The 23,962-nt window shown below is 35.2% G+C and overlaps 1 protein-coding gene across 2 annotated transcripts in view; it reads left to right on the top strand.

Annotated features, from left to right (window-relative positions):
• The window catches only part of ADAMTS19 (ADAM metallopeptidase with thrombospondin type 1 motif 19), a 276,661-nt gene that overhangs the window by 149,686 nt on the left and 103,013 nt on the right, over nucleotides 1–23,962 (top strand). For both annotated transcript variants that reach the window (XM_086410488.1, XM_086410489.1), the window contains 2 exons: nucleotides 14,164–14,304; nucleotides 15,724–15,874. In XM_086410488.1, the coding sequence (XP_086266614.1) occupies nucleotides 14,164–14,304; nucleotides 15,724–15,874 (292 nt within the window). The remainder of the gene's footprint in view (nucleotides 1–14,163; nucleotides 14,305–15,723; nucleotides 15,875–23,962) is intronic.

Below are 23,962 nucleotides of genomic sequence, written 5' to 3'. Positions count from 1 at the left end.
CTGGTTGGAGGATCTGAGGGTTTAATGTACTCTGGTAAATGGAAGCCAGAGCTTCACAGCCCCTTACATGGCAATGTGTATCTCCAGAGGTGGCAACAGATGTTTTGCTTCAGGATATGGTGTGAAAAAGAATCCATCAGGGAGTCTGGGATGAACCAGATTCTAATGACATAGTTTCAGAGTATAAAGGCAAACATTAACAAAACAGAGATATAATTACAGTCATAGTGGGAGTTTTTAACATAGCTCTCTGTGACTGATAGATCAAGTGAGCAGAAAGATCTATATAGAAAACATTTGAACAACTAAAAATTTGGGGCAGATAGAAAACCTACAGTGAATTATTAAAGAATACCTAATCTTTTAAAACCTATTGGATAGTTACAAAGAATAACCATATATTGTTTTATTCTGTAAGTCTAAACAAATTTCTAAAGATGAATATACAGATGATTTTTTTTGATCATAGTACAATTAAGTTAAACACCTAGTAACAAAAAGAAAACTAAGACTTTTACAAGCATACTTTTGAAAAACGCATATATCCCAGAAGGAATCATTAGGGAAGCCAGAAAATTTTCAGATTTAAACAACAGCAAATATACTATTTAGAAAATACAGCTTGCAGATAAAATAGTACATAGAGGAAAATGAATAGCTTTCAGTTCAGTTCAGTCACTCAGTCGTGTCCGATTCTTTGCAACCCCATGAATCACAGCACACCAGGCCTCCCTGTCCATCACCAACTCCTGGAGTTCACTCAAACTCATGTCCATCGAGTCAGTGATGCCATCCAGCCATCTCCTCCTCTGTCGTCCCCTTCTCCTCCTGCCCCTCATCCCTCCCAGCATCAGTCTTTTCCAATGAGTCAACTTTTCACATGAGGTGGCCAAAGTATTGGAGTTTCAGCTTTAGCATCAGTCCTTCCAATGAACACCCAGGACTGATCTCCTTTAGAATGGACTGGTTGGATCTCCAGAGGGGAGTCAAAAGCATAATCTAACAAAAGATGGAAAAGCAAATACTTCTATTAAAATTAATTAAACCTGTATCAGTGGACGTATAGCAATTGTTTGTGGATAAATGAAATATCTTACAGATGTCAGTTCTGCTATAAATACTTCAGGGGTTCATGGAAATTCCAGTGAATATACTTATTTCTAACATTTATATATAAGTACAAATAGCCAAAAATAGCCAAAACATTTTTGGAAAAGCCATGAAGCTGGAGGCAAAATTAAAAGAGGAGGAAGGGTAGAATAATATGGAAATCTTTCTCTAACAGAAATGAAGACCTGTTATAAAGACTAAAGTAACCGAGACCTTAACATTTACACATATAGACAGTCAGTCCAATAAAATGCAGAATCATAAAGAGGCCCAAGTTTTCTTGAAAACCTGACTGACCATGTGTCATTGCAGATCAATAGAGAAATTGAGTATTAATAAAAATGAGATAGTATGATTGGTTTCCCACATGTGTAAAAATAAAATTGAACACTTTCTTAAGATCATTTCTAGAAATCAATTGTGGGTAAATAAAGACTGTTATAGTACAGATGAGACTTCTAACAGAAAATATATGAGACTATCTCTAGGACTTCAAGATTGAAATGATTTCTACAACAGCACACATTTTATGTGCCTTCTTCTTGAAGGCAGAAGCATGAGACCTGATAAAGAATTTGGTCATGAATCTTAGAATTTGTCTTGTTCACCCTTAATGCTTGTTGTTGTTGTTGAAAGTATATTTGATTTATAATGTTGTGTTAAGTACAACTGTATAGCAGTCATTTCCTTACACATACATATACATTCTTTTTTTTTTTAATATGTTCTTTCTGTCATGGTTTATCATAGGATATTGAATATAGTTTTCTGTGCTGTATATAGAAGGACCTTGCTATTTATCGCCTTAATACTTGTTATTTAGATTGCATAACAAATTTAGACACACACATAGTGTAATGTGTATGCACATATATATTGCATGTATTTGTTTTTGTGAAATATTTAATAATTAAAAAATAAATATAATACTAGAAAGGAGGGGCAAAATAAGTATCATTTGTATAAATGGAAAACTTGAGACAGTCTACTAAAAAAACCATTAGAGCAATAAGAAAATTTTAGTGGCTTTTTACAAAACTGTAAAAAATTTTTGCTTTCCAAAACATGAACAAGAGCCTTTTGCAAACTATAATGAAAGGAAAAAAAATACATATATATTGAAGATAGCAAAAAATAAAATAAAAATTAAGATAAAATATCTAGGAATATATTCACAAAGGGATGTATAAAACTTGTAAAAAGAAGAATGTATAGCCAAACAGAGTCATAAAAGTGGTTTAAGAAATGGAAATACATTTCCTGGTTTGGGATAGGAACATCAATACCATAAAATGCCTATTATCTGTATATAAACTAATATAATCATCTGCCCAAAATATCAATTTTTTTTTTTTTTTATTTTGGTGATGTTGTTTGGTTGCTAAGTCATGTCTGACTCTTTGCAACCCTATGGACTGCAGCATGCTAGGCTTTTAGAGTTCATGTGGAAAACTCAACATAAGAAATATCTTGTTTAAAAAAAGTAAAAACTGGGAAGGAGGAGGGTGAACTTTATCAGGTATTAATGTATTTCAGAATAAATAAAGCAGTTTATGCTGGTGCTTGAATAAGCAAGCAAGTCAGGGTAAGAGAGAGTAAGGAAATAATCCACTTATAAGTAGGAAAATATGTGGAAATGTAGTGTATAATAAAAGCACCTATAATCAGTGGATGGAAACAAATTTAGTAACAAAAGTAACAGGGATCTCTACGTTCGACAGTACATCAGAATACACCAAAATGATTCTATTCTTTTTTTTGTTGGCTTGCTTGCTTTCTTTTATTTTTTTTTAAGTCTTTTAATAGAGAATGTCAATGATTCTCGGTGTGAAATCCAGAAATGTGTAAGGAAAAGTCACATAAAATTGGGCTTCCCTGGTGGCTCAGACAGTAAAGCATCTGCCTGCAATTCAGGAGACTCAGGTTTGATCCCTGGGTTGGGAAGATCCCTTGGAGAAGGGAGTAGCTACCCACTCCAGTATTCTTGCCTGTCCAATATTCCATGGACAGAGGAGCCTGGCAGGCTACAGTCAGTGGGTTCGCAAAGAGTTGGACATGACAGAGTGATTGACCTACATTTGAACACACATACAGTTAGTGACTTGCAATTAAATAGCAACACAAGCAAGAAATACAACAGGTAGAAGATAAATCACAATCAGTGCAAGTATTTGCATCATGTGTAACAAAGTAATATTTTCTTTAATATTATAAAGAGCTCTTAAAAATAAATTTGCAAAATAACTAAAGACCCATTTGAAAAATGGCAAAGGATATTACCACATACATCAAAGATATGTTTCCGTGGCATATATGAAAATATCCTAGTATTGTTCATAGGATGCCAATCAGACCACAAAGCAATTATCCTTCCAACTATCCGATTACATGAATTTACACAGATAAATCCATGTTTACTCCCAGTGTAAAGACCATGTACTTCCCTTGGCAAGAAAACTCCCTGCCACGTCCCTCATTTTTCTCTTACTCTTCTTTCAGATCATTTCTTCAGAGAAGTACTTCATGGGTAGGTTAAATGCCTTCATATCTGCTCTTATAAATGCTATGTAGTTTTTGTCCCTAATCTTTTCACAGTCGTAGGTTTACATTATTCGTATGATTATTTGATGTCTATCTCTAATTAGATTGTCCCTCTTGAGGACATGGGCTGCACCTTGTTTTGTTTTTCTGTTTATGCCTGTTGTCCTTGCTGTTTAACATTGTATCTGTCACATCTTTCAGTTGTGCTCAATAAATAGCTGTTAAATGATGTTTCAATAAGAGCATAAGTGAAAAGTGTTGGTCTATGAAGAAACAGATACTCTTGTACATTTTTGAGAGGAGTGTAAAGTGGTGTACTGTTTTCGGAGGTTATGTGGCAATATTTATCCAAATTTAAATAGAGGACTGCTTGTGAATACAGCTTATTTTACCAGCTTTGCATTTAGCACATGTTAAATTATAATTTAATTTGTATTGGTTTCTTTGCTTACTAGAATTCTTGAACATCTCATCTTTTTTTTTCAATTGTTAAATTTACCCATTACTTTAAAAATAAGTAGCCCATAAAAGTAATCATAAGGACTTGAAAATGAATACTGGTTTATATTAAACAATAGTATTTATTTTTGACCATTTAGTATCTGATGCCTCAGTGCTTTGTGTTTCTAATTATAAAAATTGCTCTTTTAAGATACATTTATGTTCTTGAAATAATACAATGGACTTTAGGTTGTGGGCAAAATTGTTGTGAAACCAGTATATGGTTTAGTTTTGTAATTTAACTTTAGCACATTTATGTTAATTTATACTTTGAGTAGACAGTGTTAAAAAGTTCTAGCAGAGTTCTGTTATTTTTATAAGTTAAAGAAACTACATTAAACATATAAGATTCATTTACTGATTAAGGATCTCATACTGTAATTAGATAGCCTACTTCATAGAGATGATGAGTGGATAAAATTACATAAATTAGGGGAAATTACTTATAAATTATGTCATTATAAACACACAGAACATGTTTTCATGTGACCAAAAATGCCTGTATGATTTTGGATTTTGTTTAGCTTTTTGAACCAAGTGGAAAAAAATCTAATATATATTATTCCTTGGTGGCTCACATGGTAAAGCATCTGCCTGCAATGCGGGAGACCCAGGTTCGATCCCTGGGTTGGGAAGATCCCCTGAAGAAGGAAATGGTAACCCACTCCAGTACTCTTGCCTGGAAAATTCCATGGACAGAGGAGCCTTGTAGGCTACAGTCCATGGGTTGCAAAGAGTCGGACACAACTGAGCGACTTCACTCTCACTCAAACTTTAATAGTTAGCTTAATCTAACTATTGGAGAAGGCAGTGGCACCCCACTCCAGTACTCTTGCCTGGAAAATCCCATGGATGGAGGAGCCTGGAAGGCTGCAGTCCATGGGGTCGCTGAGGGTCAGACACGACTGAGCGACTTCACTTTCATTTTTCACTTTCATGCATTGGAGAAGGAAATGGCAACCCAGTCCAGTGTTCTTGCCTAGAGAATCCCAGGGACGGGGGAGCCTGGTGGGCTGCCGTCTGTGGGGTTGCACAGAGTCGGACACGACTGAAGTGACTTAGCAATAGCAATAATCTAACTATTAAGCTAGAGACATGGCTTTTCCACTAAGTTGTTAATTCAGGAGTTTCTTTTGGAACTGAAAGGCTAATGAGTCAAAAATTATGCAAAGTTAGCTCCTTGAAGGCAATGAATATTTGGGGCACCTGCTAAAGTTTTCAGGTATTGCCAGAGTACCAACAATGCAGATGCCTTGTAACTAGTAAACCATTGAAATCAATGGCATTTGCATATGTGCTTTGATGTAAAGTGTACCTGGATAGAACCAAGGGTATGGCCAGGTTATAAACTCACTTCTTCAGACATCTGCATTTCTATTATTGGCATATTGTTATGGGTTCTTATACTGAGACATCTAAAACATCTTTAACTCTTTATCATCTTGTCTCCTCCTATTATCAGTTGTTAAATTCTGTTCCTTGTTTATCTGAAATAGTTATCCTGTCAGTCCATCCCCCTTTCCTTATTCTTCCAGCTTAGACTATCGGAATACACACCTTGCCTTGACACCTTATCTTTCTAATCTATCTCATACTTTCACCAGATTCAACTTACTGAATTGTGGTTCTGATTTTCAGCCCAGAAACCTTTATTGGTCCTTACCACTTAATGAATACATTCCAATTCCACACTCAGATTCATGACTTTTGTAGACTGGTCCCAATCTGTCTTTCTAACTTTATAATCCTCTTCTTTATTTCATGAATTTAAACAATCCATAATTTTCAAGCTTCGTGTCTCTGTTAATGCTTTTTTATTCCAACTCCAAACCCTACTGATTTATACCTTTTTCAATTTTACTTATCCATTAAGTAAAGACAAATGAATCTATTTAATGGTCAAGACAAATGTAATTCCTTTTGTGAAATTAGACCTGAAGGTCTATCTGGAAATATATCTCCTTTTTTAAGTCCCTTACACTGTTCATTGTAAATATCACTTGTTGCTTAATTTCTGATATGCATATACTAATTTATACTGATACACACACACGCACATACTCCGTACTAGACAGGAATCTCTATAAAATAGGGTTACTGTTTAATACACTTTTTCCTCATACACTACCAAGTTGAGTGCACTGTATATTATAGACACTCAAACATTTGTTGTATGAATTAATAAACATTTGCTTTAGGAATACTCATCTGTTGGACAGTTATTTTTAGATTCAGGGTAGAAAACAGTTGCGTTTCAGAGGTAGAGAAAGATAAATTAGTTTGGGTCAAGGAATGCAATTGCCTTGGCTGAGTAAAAGAAAATATGGTTTTATGACTTTACAACTATAGATATGGCAAAGTATTTTTCCTTTCTGGCATGTGCTAATTTGATTCTTATATAAAATGAACTATGTAGAAATACGATAGTTAAATTACACATCAGTTATGATGAGTCTTCTCTAAAGTCGGGTTACAGGCCTGCTCAAGCAGTTCATGCATGTCCTGAAGTCACAGACTGAGAAGGGACAATTCCAGCAGTTTTAGCAGTAGTACAATGTAATCTAAAATTCTGCTAATTGAATAAGAAGCCAGCATATGCTCCAGAAGACATCGAAGAGCATAAATTTGGCTAATCTTTCTCAGTTTGCTGGAGGAGTCCTTTAGAAGGAAGTAAAATATTTGTCCTTCATTTTGAATTGATACCAATCAGCATATCTACTATAAGAAAGAGAGGAAATATTCTAAAGGGAGAGTAGACAAACAATTCGAAGTAAGTAAAAAAATGAAGATAAAGACATCATCAAGGACTCTTGGGGTGGGAAACAGATAAAATGAAAAAAACAAATATATTTTTACTTGTCAAATCCATTGCTTGTTAAAATATTCAAATTTAATTATTCTGTAATGTTCTTTGACCCATTAAAATTGGTAATAGTGACGTGTCAACTCACCTTCCCATACTGTATGCTTTAGAATTCCATACAGCAGAAGTCACAGGTAGTACACACACCTTGGTTAAGGTTAGAAACTACTCAGTGAGCAGATAAGCGAGAAAGCAACACAGGACTTGGTCTTGAGTTCTTGTCATACCAGCTACTCTCTGAATGAACTTTGGGCCAGTCAGTCTTATCTGCCTTTACTAATTTTCTTCGCTCCCAAAATGTGGTTAAGTTTTCCTCTCAAGGTTCATTGTTAGGTTGGTGATGCTCTAATCGCATGGCACATTTGTTGATTTGTAACACTAAGTGGATAATAAACAGCAAGTGAATAGTAATAATTATTAGTAGTATTATAATTATTTTTATAAATGCTTCAATGTAAAGAGGAGGTTTTCCACCTGGTGGCCATACATCTCTCTGTTCATTCAAGGAATGCTTTTTTTTTTTTTTTTTTTTTTTTAAAACTTTACATAATTGTATTAGTTTTGCCAAACATCAAAATGAATCCGCCACAGGTCATTCAGAATTTTTAATGGATTAGCAGGAAGTGTACTTATTATGGAGATTCTTATAGAGCACTAACACAGGTTTTGTATTTGATACTTTATTTAGACAATGATAGCAGTTAGAGTAATAAGTGGTTTGTCCAAGTTATTAATCATAATGGGAATTAAGCCAGTAGACGAGTGGCAGCACTCCCATATGAGATTCTCTCCAAATGTAGGCTTGGATGTCATAGTGAGTAGGTGGAAAAGGAGAAAAATCACGCAGTTAGTGAACAGCCACACAAGAGTTGGCTTTCTGTTTACATTTCTCTAATGCATTCTTGGCAAATGTATGGTCTAGGGTAAGCCTAGCAACCTTCCTTGGGCAGATCACCCATAGACTTTTCAGGTTTATTGTTATTCTAAGTCAGTAAGATGCCACGTTAGTTTCAGCTTTCCATCAAATGTACAGAATATTTAGTTGCTCCTGTAATTCCATATCAGCTGATAAATCTATAGAATTTATTTACTATGGTATTGAAATAAATAATTCAAGGAATTAAAAGGAAAATATGACAGTTCTTGTTTTCTGAACACTTATGTCTAGGTATATATATATAACTTGTATATATTACAAGTTATATATAAAATTCACCAGAAATAGAAGATGGTTCTGATATCTTATGTGCCATATATTTGAAGGGTACAAAACTTACAAGTCATGAGAAATATGTGTTAGAATTTAATGAAGAGTCTTTTATAGGGGAAGAAGTTGGCAAAGAAGCTGTAAAAAGCATTTTGACAAGAAGGGACTAAGCAAATACAGTAGGCTAGAATGAACTGTTACAGTGGAAATCAGAGTGAAACCAGTTTTCGGTTGCTTGAAAACCAGGACAGAAAGTTTGGATTTTGAACTTGTAGCTCATTAATTCTCAGAATTTTAAGTACAAATCATCTAGAAAATGTGTTAATGCCGCTTCTTACGTATAAATATTCTCTTTTGATTGGTTGCCGGTGGGGCCCAGGAATCTGCATTTTAACTAGCCCCATGGTTCATTATTATTTACTTTTTCAGTATTGTTGCTTGCCAAGGAGAATGGAAAGATTTTACCTGGGGAACTAGTTTTTGTATTAATGTTTGCATAAGGGGAAAAGTAATTAAATCATGGTTTAATAAGGCAAAGAGTTAAGGGGCAGGAGTTAAAGGGTTATTACAACAATCCAAAAGTGAAGTAACTCAGCTCGTCTTGGTTAATGGAAGTAGTGGTGGAAAAGGAGCAGTGGGTGGGAGAGCTTTATGGAACATAGAAGAACAGGATTCAGACATCTTTAGCTGCCTGAGGGTAAGAGTATTCTAGCCTCAGTAGATGATAAACTCCTTGAGGGTAAAAACTGAATCTTACTCATATTTATGACCCCAGCCCATACAGTGCCCAGTACTTAGTGTGTTCTTAACAAGTATTTGTTGAATTGTTAAATATATCTTTTACGCAACACACAGCAGAGTATGTTTTATTTTTTAACCTCTGATTTTTTAGCCTGTTACTGACTTACTTTTCATTGCCTTTGACTTGCCAGTAGAAGTACATATTTGTTTTGTGCAAAGTTAAATGATTTAAAATATAAAAAGTAATGAAAATGTCTCATATTTTTTAATGTTGGGCATTTTTCCATGAGTGCACATCAGTGAAGTTACATCAAATCAGATACAGTCACTGAATCATAAGAAATTGTGTCATTTTATGAAAGTGTAATCTACTTTCAGTTAGACATTGTAATAGTTTGTTTCCTTTTTTTTAACCAGTTTTTTTATACATGATATATAGCTTTTAGTGGGAAGATACCATGACAACACGTTTAACGTGTTCAGCCCCCAAAAAGTTTACCCTTTTAAAACATGACTGTTTACAAATCAGATCCTTTCCAAATTATCCAAAAAATGTAAGTGAATTCATAAGCGTTCTCTTCTCTAACTCATTAAACATCAAAAGGGACCATCTTCAAAATGCAAATGCTTCTCCAGCTTTCCGCAGGATATCACAAAACTTCCTGGCAGGGACTTTTAAACAAGTTGAGAAGTTTTATAAGATAAAAATATTTTCTCAGTTGACTTGACAACCATGTACAATGTTAGTGGAGAGTTTATTTGCCCAAGGCTCTTTGTCAAAATGAATTTAAACTGAGATTATTAAAATGTAGCTCCGTTGCATAGTGTGAGGAGAGGTGTTGCTAATATCTTACTTGGGGAATGTTTTCCATACAGTGCACGCAAGTCAGTTCTGGGACTATACCTGTGGAGGTGTGTTTCTGCTAACGAAGAGGAGACATTAAAAAATCATTCCGAAAATAAATCTTAGACATAATGGAGACTTTTGATCTATAGTTTGGTGATTTAAAGTTCACTGTTTTTGACCAACAGACTGCCTGGGTCTGAGTCACAGCTCCAACATTAACTTCAGTGCCTTCCTCATCTGTAAAATAGAAGTCATGATAATAAAAACATTCTGGAGGTATTGTGAGGATTAAATGATATCATCACTGAAAATGATTAATACAGTGACTGGCACAGATAAAGGTTCACGATTGTTTTCTTTCAAATCTGTAGAATCAAAACTAAGCAGTGTCTCCTGATAGTTCCAGATGTGTGGTTATAAAAAAAAAAAAAAGCCTGTCCCAATTTAATGATAACTTCTGTTACAAGTTAAATAGCTTTAGGAAAATTTAACTAATGGTAAACAATGCTTGAATCACCAGATCTCTCCATGGCTGTAGCTAATTTCTTACATGAGAATCCGGATCCCTGAAGGAAAATGATCATCTGGATGAGAAGTTGTAATCTTCCCAATTTGGAAAATCACATTACATTGCTTTGGGAACATGTCCAAATTGCTAAATCCTGGAAGGAGTCCCTCTTCTTCTCTCAAACGGACACAATATTTAAGAAATTTTATTATTTCTGAAAAAGACCAGTTGCCTTTCAAAACTAAAGCATTTGTATATGACGTGAAAGCCTGCACCAACATAGATGGAAGAGCTGAGTATGTTCCCCGTGGCAAGTGGCTGTTGTTATAACAGGGTCACCCAGCGACGTGTGCTGCAGAAGAGTGCCTGGTGGAGGCCAGGTGGCGATGCAGGCAGGGACAGCTTTGCAACCATACAGTGCGTTTAGGCATCTTTACCAATCTGGGAGACTGTGCCATATGTACAGTTTCTTATTTTAGCTTAGCACCCAAAGTAACTTCAGGCCATTATTATTTACTTGAATTTTCTTAAATTCCCACTTTCATGAAATTCAGTACAGTAACTTGCCTTTAATAATAGTTTTTGTGTGTGTGTGTGTGACAAATAAGAGAAATAAAACATCTCTGATTTACTGCCCCAATTTCAAAAAGAAGTTATTAATTCCTTCTATTTTCCAAGCACTGTGCTAGGCATTTTACATCATCCTCATGTAATCTTTGCAACCATTCAGGAAGGTATATTTCACAAACAAGGAAACCAAGGCATGCTTATTTCTTATTTCTTTATTATTATTTAAATTGCCTCTGGTCACATGAATAAGATGGAGATAGAAGATTCAAATCTAACGCCTATGTCTTTCACTCTACCCCACACTAAGTGAACTGACCCCTGCTTAGTCCATATCATCTGTTAGTTTTCCTCTTCATCTTCAAAGTATGAAAAAGATGTTTCTTCCTGTTTTCTCTATCAGTCATTCTATTAATATGTGTTGAAACAGACCCTATTTAAAGACATTAATTAGATGAGAAAAGAGAAATATAATTTACCATATAGCTGAATTTTCCTAACATTAAAATGAAAAAATATAGTCAATAATATATTTTTATTTTATTTAGCTAATTTTCACAGTCTTCAGGTTGGCAAACTTAACTTCTAATTCATTACTCTTCTTTATAAATTAATTCATCCTATATAATTTTCCTTTTTCAAAAACACATTAATGTAACAATTTTTATTTAAAATTTTAAATTATTTAACTGAAAATATAGTTCAATAATTTTGAAAGTTTTATTTTCGTATGAGAAAATATAGGTAGTTGTAATTTTTAACAACTTCTATAACAATTCTTTTATTTGTGTTTTAAAATACAGAATAGATATTCTTGTTATTCACAATATTTTAATGAAAACTGTTTTAGTTATTATCTGTTACACAATGAGAAGAAAGGAGCATTGGACTATCTTGCCATCTTCTCAAACATAACATGTACAAAACCAAACTTTCCTCTTTCTACATCTTCAGTATTAACTCTCTCACAAACAGTTACTTTAATTACTTCATTATGAGAATTCATAGGAGATTATATGCAACTTTTACTGAAATAGAAGTGATTCAACATGCTGGCTTGGTTCAAATGTAATTATCATTTATAGAATATGATTCCAGTATGCCAGCATTTTAGAGTGATAAGTCTCTAGCAGTTAGAAATTAGAGAGATAACCAAAAGTAAAAACATATAGTACACTGTAGAACGGAGAAAGCAATGGCACCCCACTCCAGTACTCTTGCCTGGAAAATCCCATGGACGGAGGAGCCTGGTAGGCTGCAGTCCATGGGGTCACTAAAAGTCGGACACGACTGAGCTACTTCACCTTCACTTTTCACTTTCATGCATTGGAGAAGGAAATGGCAACCCACTCCAGTATTCTTGCCTGGAGAATCCCAGGGACGGAGGGGCCTGGTGGGCTGCCGTCTCTGGGGTCGCACAGAGTCGGACACAACTGAAGTGACTTAGCATGCATGCATGCATTGGAGAAGGAAATGGCAACCCGCTCCAGTGTTCTTGCCTGGAGAATCCCAGAGACAGACGAGCCTGGTGGGTTGCTGTCTATGGGGTCGCCCAGGGTTGGACACGACTGAAGCGACTTAGCAGCAGCAGCAGCAGCATAGAATTATTTAATTGAAGTTTATATACTCCTTTTTACGGTGTATGACACTTAGAAAATGACACATAGAAAGTTAAAGAGAATAAGGAACAACATAATATTTGGGAAACTACAAGTCATTTGCTCCTGCTGAAAAGAAATGCAATAAATGGCTTGGAAGGAGATTAAGAAACTACGTGCCATGGTAAAGAGCTGGAAATTGCTATATAGGTAATGGAAAAGCAGACGAAAGGCAGCCCGATTGTGTTTTTAAATAGATCTCACTGGAGCAGGGCAGGAGGAGAAGGGAGAATGCTGCCCAAGATTAGAGGCACAGAACCCACTTAGAATGCCATAGTAATTGTCAAGGTTAAATAATTTTATAATCCTCTTTAATAGTAACAAAAGGAATTGAAAGGAGGTCAGAGGGGAAAGACATATTTAGAAAATAGATTAGCAGGGCTTGCCCTTAACAATCAGTAAATAAAATAGCTTGGGTGATAATTTGGAAGAGGAAGGAATAAATTATGACCTGAAGATCCTTAGTTTGGCAAACTGTGTGGCTAGCAAAGGCACAAAAAAGAGAAAAGAGGGAGAGAATACAGGAGTACGTAGAGGTTTGAAAGAGAAAATATTAACAGCAGTTTTTAGACATACTGAATTTAATATTATTTTAATACACCCATTAGAAGATAAGTCCGAGTTTTAGATCAGAATTCCAACTTAGAGCACCAGATAGGATTCAAGAGAAAAGATGAAGATGACCGAGAGCATGAAGGTTTCCCAGGGACAGTTTGTGGGAACAAGACTTTAATGTGGCTTCAGATTTGATAAAAGGAATGAATAAAGGATATTCAGGCAAGAGCAGGAATCTAGTGTGGTTGAATAGAAACTGCAGTATTTCTGTGTTTCATACCTACTACTGTGTGGAAAATAACATAGATTATACTGACACAGGTGAACTAAACATGTTATTTACTGACTGGGAAAATTTTTTAATAATAAAAACATTGACTTTTAATCTAGAAAATGTTTTTTACTAAATAAAAACATTGACCTTTAATCTAGGTAAACACAATTTAAAAAATAATCAATATGAAATTAATTTTATTTTTACATTTAAAACTAATTTCTCTCTGAATAGACTGGTGGTTGCCAAGGGAGCAGCGGGTAAGAGAGGGATAAATCGGGAGTTTGGGACTAGCAGATGTAAACTGGTATATATAGAATGGATAAACACCAAGGTCCTACTCTATAGCAAAGAGAATTATATTCAATATAATTTTCCATCAGGGTGTATCACATTCAATATAATTGAATATAATAAATATATCAAATATAATTATATTCAACTATATTGAATGTGATACACCCTGATCAATATAATAAATATATTGAATATAATTATATTCAATTATATTGAATGTGATACACCCTGATGGAAAAGAATATGACAATGAATGTGTGTATATGTGTGTGTATATACACACATACACATATATACATATATATGTATAACTGTCATTTACCATAAAGCAGTAATTAACACAACATTGTAATTCAGCTATACTTCAATAAAAAATTAAAATTAAAAACTAATTTATCTCATTTTAATGATTTAGCTGTCATTTAATTGCAGGTATAATAAGTTAAAATATCTATCTAATATAATTTTCAAATTTTAACTATATTCCAAATCAGCATGGGGATTAATCATGACAATGACCACCCATCATGTGCTGATGGTCTTCATATCATGTCTGGTGAATGGATTAAAGGACAAAATCTTGGTGATGTCTCATGGTCCCGATGTAGCAAGGAAGATTTGGAAAGATTTCTAAGGTACTGAGGTCATTTGCTGTTGTTGTGTCATGAATGTGTGTGTGTGCCTGCTTCCTCTACCACCCTGGTGTGTGGCATGGCAGAGTGGAAAGGGCATGGATTAGGAATCAAGGTGCTTGGTTCTAATCCTGGCTCTCCACTGGCTCATGATGTCAATGGGACATATTATTCAACCAACTCGTGTCTTAGTTTCCACATTTTCAAACAAGACAGGAGGCAAGATGATTTGTAAGGTTTAAAATTATTGCAATGATAAAAAATGTTGTATAATATTAAATTGGCTCTTCAGAAATTCTCAGTGGAAACATTCTCAATGCTCATCCCTCTACATCTGTTGTTATCAAAAACCTCTTTAATAAAAGCTCCACCTTTCTACTTCGTAATTCTAAACTCTGAGTCTTTTTGCATTAACCCATAATTTTCATCATTATTATAGTCCTTGATTCTCCTCTTTTCAACATTCAGCTGGCAATATTAGCTTTTGCCTGTTTGGGAAGAAAATGAAAAACAGTATTATTGTTCTGATTTTCACTTTAAAGCCCTGTTCTTTACTTATTTCTTCAGTAATAGAAGGGAAAGCTGAAGCAGTACCAGTAGGAGATATGCAAAGTCCCAGTCACTAAGTGAGAGAGAAATGCTTAAAGTATTCAAAAATCTAAGTAAGAAACATAGAAATACCTAACTAGCTAAATTCACTACTCAAATTTATTTTTCCATACTATTTAAATTGTCAAGTTAATTTTTTGTCAAATGAATAAAAAATCTACTAAAATGTATTTATTACATTACTATAGCTCTTTCCAGAAACACGTGCAATGTCATCTGTGCGTGCTCTTCCTCACTGAAGCAACAACTCCTCTGTAGGCCCCCGTGAGTGTATGGTTTGGCTTAGTTGTCTTCTCATGAATCAGAACTATGATAAAATTAAATTTTACCCCATAAATAGAAGTTGTGGTGCAGTGTCAAGTCCAAAAATATTCCTACTATTAATAGTCACTTGAGCATGATTTTCCTAGATTCTTTAAATCCTTGAATATAGTTGATTTCTTACCTTCATACATTACTTTTAAGCAGTTACTCTCTGAGACTGAGCTTCTTCACCTTACAAATGTGTAAAATAATAACCACCTCACAGTGTTGTGTAGATGAGCTTAATTAATTCAAATGAAAGATCTTTAAAATCAAAAAGTTCTATTAACTTGAACATTGTTTTATTAATATTGATAGGATTATTGTAATAATTGTAAACATATGGTTCTCATATATGAGATAATTTCCATGAGCATTCAATAGAAGAGCTTATAAATAAAAGCAAGAACATATTTAATAGTATTAAAATGTTTGCTATTGCTACATTAACTAATTATAACAACTTTTTGCAGTTAATTCAGAATGTCACACATATCTGCATATTGCCAGGTCAAAGGCCAGTAACTGCTTGCTGCAGACAAATCCCCACAGTGTCAATTCTGTGATGGTTCCTTCCAAGTTGCCAGAGATGACATACACTGCTGATGAGCAATGTCAGATTCTATTTGGGCCATTGGCTTCCTTTTGTCAAGAGATGCAGGTAAGAGTTGTATTGAGGTGCAACTTCTTCTAAGTGTGTATTCATCCGTTATTTAGAAGTATTGGTGCTCCAAAGAACCCCAGCATCGGAAAGATGGATTTTTCTAGAAAAGGTTTCTTCATTTTTCCCCTGCCTTTTTGAAAGTGGTAGAAAATGGTGTCAGTATTGAATCAGTTAGGAAGGAATGATCCAAGAATTTCTACTTCAAAAATGACACTTAAGTCAGGGAAACCTTTGCTTTTTGACAGTTCATTGCTTTTATTTTAAATGTCTCTCTTACATGGTAGATATGTGGGCGAAAATGTAATAAAAACAATGTATGAACATGTAATTACAGAGGATGGATTATTTAATGCTTTATGAATTATTTAATCCTGAAAATAAATATATTCTATAGGAATAGAAATTAGAGAGTACATTTCTGATAGTTAAACTAGAAGCAAAGGGTAAATGTCTGATGGTAAACTAAGCAATGTCTGTATATTAGTATTCAAATTAATTACTCAGAGGGTCCAATTTTCCCATTCTAGGATAATCTGAAAGATTGAGCAAAATGACTCTCTTAATTGATGTAAGAAATTAGCTCTATTTAGCCTTTCTTTTGGAGAAGGCAATGGCACCCCACTCCAGTACTCTTGCCTGGAAAATCCCATGGATGGAGGAGCCTGGTAGGCTGCAGTCCATGGGGTCACAAAGAGTCGGACCCAACTCAGCGACTTCACTTTCACTTTCATGCATTGGAGAAGGAAATGGCAACCCATTCCAGTATTCTTGCCTGGAGAATCCCGGGGATGGGGGAGCCTGGTGGGCTGCCATCTATGGGGTCGCACAGAGTCAGACACGACTGAAGTGACTTAGTAGCAGCAGCCTTCCTTTTCTCTTTTTGGCTCTCTTCCTGCAGCTCATCCCTTTGCTGCCCATTTCTTCCTACCTTTCTAGTACACATGCTTGCACATTCTTTGTATTTCAGGCTTAAACTCATAGTCATGCTTGGAGTGAATTGATAGCTATATTTCACTGTACCTAACTTTCTTTGATTGCCTGAAAGGAGTTTTGCTTTGTTGAAGATAATGCTGTCTTGAATTACTGGCAGAATAATTAAAATCCATCATAAGGAAAAGATTATATGGCATTATGACATATTTTATGCTCTCTCTGCTTTGTTGTTCTTATCAGAGTTGTTGTTATTTTCCTTTTATTAACTCTCTACCTTAGTGTGTAAGCTCCATGAGGGCAGAGTGTTTCTCTAGTGTTCAGTCCAGTGGCTGACACATGGTAGGCACTCAGTGAATATCTGACTTAAGGTTAAAATAGGCGAATGTATAAAGAAGTTGGAGCTGTGTTAAATGTGACATGTGAAAGAATGTGTAGACTGTAATAATCATCAGCAACAACAGACCTCCAGAGGAATTGATATAGGTGTGTGATTATGAGTGGACACACAGGATTCACATGTGGCAGACCTGTGGATGCTCGGACCTTGGCATTGGGTGTGATAATTATGATAGTAGCCAGGTTGACCATCTGTTATCTGTCGTAATATCTCTGATCTCATCTACCGATCTTATCCACTCCACTCTTACCTCCACGGACTTTACACAATCAAAAATTGGGTCACAATCTTCTTTCTTGAATCATCATGGTAAAATGAATGTTTTGAGGTCAAATAGTTTGATTTTGCAGGTAGACACATCTACATGCAGAAATTAGCATGTTTTGGAAAACAGTAAGCTGTCTATGATTGCTATTGTACTGTTGGGTCAGGAGATGGTTTCAGTTCATGTGCTATACAAAATTGAGAGAGCTGAACAATGGAAAATGTTTACATTTTATAAAGTACCTGAAGTTTTAGAAAAACTCAGCAAATGATCAATTACAAACATAATTTTGGTTAATTTTAGATCATTTTTCATAAATACTATTTCTAAAAATTTTAGAAATTATTTTGAAGTCTATATTGCAGTTGGTTAAATTTTACTAGTATCATTCCACAGTATTTTGAACTTTAAAGTGGATGACACTATATTTATATTTATATTTATGATCTGTTTTAATTCGTACAGCAATTATATGCCATAGTTATTATTCAGTTCTACATTATAGGTTAGCAGTTTTGAGTCTTGTAGAAGTTAAAGTAGCACAATTAAGTGATTACGCTTATGAAGAGGGTTTGCTAGATGCAAATCCAAAGAACAGAGTATATGCACCTACTATGTTCTACTGCTTTTTATGGAATTCATACTTTTTTACATTGTCTTTTGTCTGAGAAAATCCTTAGATTAGATCCTGTGTTTAAACTGAATTTTCTTTATTCCCTAGAGCACTACACTATCAGGGTCAAGAAATATTTTAATTGATTTTTAAAAACCTTTTTTAGGCTGTTTGCTCTATTCATATTGTTGCTTCTCACTAACCTACCTGCGTGTATTTTTCTTCTACCTCTGATGAAAGTGTAACAGTTTGTTGCTGCTGCTGCTGCTAAGTCGCTTCAGTCGTGTCCGACTCTCTGTGAATCCATAGACGGCAGCCCATCAGGCTCTGTTTCTTAATATCCTAGGATGTTGCTTTGTTTTAAACTAGGCATTTTGCAAACAGAATTAAGTTTTAGGTTTTAAGTATCCAGAAATGTTCTCCTTTTTTCCCTTGAAATTGTGTGTGTGTGTGTGTATGTGTGTGTGTGTGTATACATACATACAGATACATATACGTATATATATGTGTATATATATATATATATATATGACACTTTTATTCATGAAAGTCGTTCAGTCATGTCCAACTCTGCGACCCCATGGACTATACAGTCCCTGGAATTAAAGCCAGATTTTTCTCTAGTTCAACCTGTGTATAATCTTCATTAAGGACAATTTTAAAATAATGCCAGAAAGGTTTGGGCTGCTGTGGGCAACCAGGAAAAAGCAACGTCTCCTAGTCAGGGTGTAGGTTGAAGAGCACTAACTGCAAAGGCGTGAAGCCTGGGCTCTGACAGTGGTTCTGTCTCTTATTAGTGGTTTAACATTAGTCAAACCTGTTTTTCTTCTAAGCGACAATTTATTGAACAAGAAGAGGAAGTGTTATAGAACAAGAAGAGGAAGTGTGTTATCTCTTAAAGTCTCTTAGGGCTAAGAGGCTGGACTTAAGTTCCAAAATCCAAAACACCATTCTGATACCAGCCTTGAAAAATCACCTTTTCCATCCCAAACTGGTGGAGCTTGCAAAACATTAGGTAAGTAGGTAGGTAGCCAGGTAGGTGGGTAGGTAGATAGGGCCATAGAAGAAATTAAAAAAAAAAAAATTAATCATTGATTTGATAAGTATAAAGTATAATTGAGTTCCAACTACTTTTTAGTCGTTGTTCTATGTACTAATAACACAGTAGGAAGTAACGTCCACCTTCATGGAGCTTGAAGTTTAGCTGGGGAAACAGACAATATGTAAATACGTATGTAATATGCCATTTGGTAATAATGTTTTGGAGAAGCATAAATTCGGATGAGCAAGGTAAGGAATACAACCAGGGATAGGAGAGTGGGAATGGTGCTATTTTATATAGGATAATCTGAGAAAGCTTCCTAAAGAAAGGGATGTTTGTTTAGAAATCTGAAGGAAGTCAGATAGCAAACCATACATTTATCTTGGGAAAAATATAACAAGAAGAAACAGATAGCAAATGCCCTAAAATGGAGTTAGATTCATGTTTTAAGTTTAAGATGTCCATTGGACATCCAAGTAGAGATGTTAGTAGGTCCAGGATAGATATCTAGAAGCCCTCAACAAGGAGATGATACTGAATTCATGATACTAAATTATTTATGACACTATGAAATGAGTTAGAAGAGGAAACACTCAAAGTCTGAGAACTTAATCACTACATTATTTGGAGGTTAGGAAAATAAGGAGAAAGCTATGACTAAAACTCTGAAGAAGTCTATTGGTAGGAATAGAACCAAGAGAAAGTAGATCTTGGAAGCTAAGTGAAGACATTTTTCAAAGTGGAAATGTTTAAAAGTTCCAAAAGCTGAAGACAAGGGGAGTAAAATGAAGTCTAAAAATATGCAATAGCTGTTTTTCCCACTGAGTTTGGGACAGTGTTACTTGAAGTTATCTTGACATGCATGAGCACCTGAGTATCAGGAGGTAGAAGTTAAAAATATAAAGTGAAGTAATTATAAGTGTAGGAGATAGAAGAATTCTGTGAGTTAAGCCACACTCTTACACGTTCATAGAGAAGGCAATGACACCCCACTCCAGTACTCTTGCCTGGAAAATCCCATGGACAGAGGAGCCTGGAAGGCTGCAGTCCATGGGGTCGCTGAGGGTCGGATATGACTGAGCAACTTCACTTTCACTTTTCACTCTCGTGCATTGGACAAGGAAATGGCAACCCACTCCAGTGTTCTTGCCTGGAGAATCCCAGGGACGGGGGAGCCTGGTGGGCTGCCGTCTGTGGGGTCACACAGAGTCGGACACGACTGAAGTGACAGCAGCAGCAGCAGCTTACACTTTCAGGTGGAAACATGTGAAGTCACCACATCTACCAGTCTGTAATCTAGACTTTATCCAAAACAAATCTCCTAGAAGGCAAGCTCCATAACCTCAAAAGCATCATCAGTCCTTTTTATCATTGTACCTCTGTCTCCTAAAGAGTGTTCAGTAAGTATTTGTTAAAGCAATAAAGGAATCAACTGAATGATGGAATAATAGCTTTGAAATTTTACTCATAAAAATAATAATCAATTACTCACTGATTCTTAGCTGTATAATGTGTCCAGAGAATACGAAGGTAACCTTCTAAGATATTCATTCAATAGCTACATAAAAAACAACTTATAAGAATATATAACTTATGTTTCACAGCTTACACATGAGTTATCAGATATCCTTATGACCATCTTATTTCCAATAAGTTATAAATACGTGTTGAGTTGCAGGAGTAAGAATTCATAGAAACTTTTCAACATGTGTGTTTCTGGTGCAATCTGAGATAATGGCAGTTGGCCCACAGTATTTGAGTTGGATGCTGCTCTTCTATTCTTCCTAACAGACAGCTATATACAAGCACTAGGGACTCCAACATTACGTATGTGCTGATCTAATTAATGACATAAATTTACCCTTGAAATAGCAGCTTACATCTGCAAAATGTTTAAAGGCATAGCTGTAGAGATGCTTGTGAAACATCTCACCCCTCAGCAATAGTTGCTCACTCTTTTGCATGAATACGCTAAATTCTTGGATAGCCTTGTTCCTGGGTCCTGAGCATTGGTACCTCCAAGTCCATCTGGCACCTTGTGCCTGAGCCAGCTACAACTGCAATAAGTTCTCTTCATGGCTACCTAAAATTAATTTGTCTGGCTAAGAATGCAGAGGTATGGATGCTTCCTCAGAATCAATAAGAAGTGTCTGCTTGAGGGTTACATTATTTGTGAAAGAAGAAAGTTTGCTAAAAAAGAAAAATAAAAAATGAAGGCCTCCAGGAAACTTAAAATTCAGCCTTGAGTTTTGGACTAGGCACACTGTGAGTTACATATATATTGTATAAAAAACTTTCCAGTGTAATTGAATCATATGGTGACTTAAAGTACCATAGAAAGACCAGTTTTATCATTGCAGCACTGTTTATAATAGCCAGGACATGGAAGCAACCTAGATGCCCATCAGCAGATGAATGGATAAGAAAGCTGTGGTACATATACACAATGGAGTATTACTCAGCCATTAAAAAGAATACATTTGAATCAGTTCTAATGAGGTGGATGAAACTGGAGCCTATTGTACAGAGTGAAGTAAGCCAGAAAGAAAAACACCAATACAGTATACTAACGCATATATATGGAATTTAGAAAGATGGTGACAATAACCCGGTATACGAGACAGCAAAAGAGACACTGATGTATAGAACAGTCTTTTGGACTCTGTGGGAGAGGGAGAGGGTGGGATGATTTGGGAGAATGGCATTGAAATACGTATAATATCATATATGGAATGAGTCGCCAGTCCAGGTTCGATGCACGATACTGGATGCTTGGGGCTGGTGCACTGGGATGACCCAGAGGGATGGTATGGGGAGGGAGGAGGGAGGAGGGAGGAGGGTTCAGGATGGGGAACACATGTATACCTGTGGCAGATTCATTTTGATATATGGCAAAACCAATACAATATTGTAAAGTTAAAATAAAATTAAAAAAAAATTTCTCTTATGTTGACTTGATACATCAAAGTATGTAGGACTCCTAAAACCTCTCATTTGATCTAATGAACAGCCTGGCATTGAAATAAGTACCTTATGTAGAATTCCAGAAGATTGAGTCTCTGTGATTTGGCATTGTGAAATTTCAGAGGCAAGAAGAATTTGGACTAAAAAACCTTATCATGAAATAACTCGATGATAAGGAGTTGTTTGGGCAATGAATATAGTATTGTTGATAAATTTATTGCTGGTAAATAAATACTGTATTGTTGATAAATTTAGCATTGATAAATTATTGTTAAAATTGGTAAAGTTGAAGATTTTTACTATTCTTTCTTCCTATAAGTGGGTTAAAACTACCAGGAATTAAATCTGCCTCTTTTGCCGTCTAATCAAAGCTTCATCCTATTCTTTGAGAGTTAGTACTATGCACTATGTGAGTCCATGAGTTGGATGGCAAATTACTTGACTGGATAATCTAGCTCTTTAATTTTTTCCCTTAGCACTACTTTTTTATGACTTCTTATTGGCATGGGCTTTTATTTTTTAGGTCTCTTTCTCTGTAAATTACCTATTTACATTTTGCCCATTTTTTAAGCTTTCTGTTTTTGTTGAGTTGCAGGAGTTCTTTCTATATTCTATATTCTAGGTGAGACTTTCTTGTTACTTATAAAGTGTGTCATTATGTCACAAAGTGTGTCAAAGTGTGTCATTAGCTGTTTATACACAATGTCCTTCTACAGTTGTGAAGTGGTTGAATCCATCAACTTTCTGCACTAGGCTGTGCTATTTTTGTTTTTGTGTGTGTGTGTATTCTTTTTCAGAATATTTTCCATTATAGGTTATTACAAGATACTGAATATAATTCCTACTGTGCTGTACAGTATGTCCTTAGTGATTCTCTATTTCATATACAGTAATGTATATCCGTTAAACCGGAACTCCCAGTTTATCCCTCCCTTTCTTTTCCCTTTGGTAACAATAGGTTTGTTTTCTACATCTGTGAGTCTCTTTCTGTTTTGTAAATAAGTTCATTTGTCTCATTTTTTAAGATTCCCTATGTAAGTGATATGATATTTGTCCTCCTCTGACTTATTCCACTTTATATCATAATTTGTAGGTCTATCTATGTTGCCACAAATAACATTGTTTCATTCTTTTTATGGCCAAATAATATTCATATATATGCGTGTAGATATATATATATACACACACACATACATAAATACACACACGCATACCACATCTTCTTTATCAGTTCATCTGTCAACCGACTTTAGGTTGCTTCCATGTCCTGACTGTTGTAACTAGCACTGTGGTGAACATTGAGGTGCATGTATCTTTTTGAATTGGGACTCTTCTCTGGATATATGCCCATATGTGAAATTGCTGGATCATATAGTAACTATTTTTAGTTTTTAAGGAACCTCCAAACTGTGTTCCATAGTGGCCATTCCACTTTACATTCTCACCAGTACTGTAAGCGGGCTCCTTTTTCTCCACACTGTCGCCACCATTTTTTATTTGTAGACTCTTTGATGGTGGCCATTCTGACCAGCCTGAGGTGATATCTCACTGTAGTTTTGATTTGCATTTCCCTAGTAATTAGCCATATTAAGTATCATTTCATGTGCCTGTTGACTACCTGTATGTCTACTTTGGAGAAATAGCTAGTTAGGTCTTCTGCTAAAGAATGTATGGTTTTTAAAGTTCATTATCTGTGACTAAATCTTGAAGCATATTAATATTATTATTCAAAATATCTGTTTATTTTTATTTGACTGATCTATTAATGTTGAAAAGTTTAACAGATGTGTTCAAATACCCAACTCTAACAACTGATTTATTTTTCTCTGTGTTTCTGTCAATTATTTCCTTATATATCATTTGGTTATATT

Source organism: Bos grunniens, chromosome 7 (assembly GCF_055505025.1).
Source record: "Bos grunniens cultivar Pamir isolate PY7600 chromosome 7, Bosgru_T2T1.0, whole genome shotgun sequence".
Classification (NCBI taxonomy): domain Eukaryota; kingdom Metazoa; phylum Chordata; class Mammalia; order Artiodactyla; family Bovidae; genus Bos; species Bos grunniens.
The sequence above is the reverse complement of the archived record's forward strand: the minus strand, read 5'-3'. Positions and strand labels throughout refer to the sequence as shown.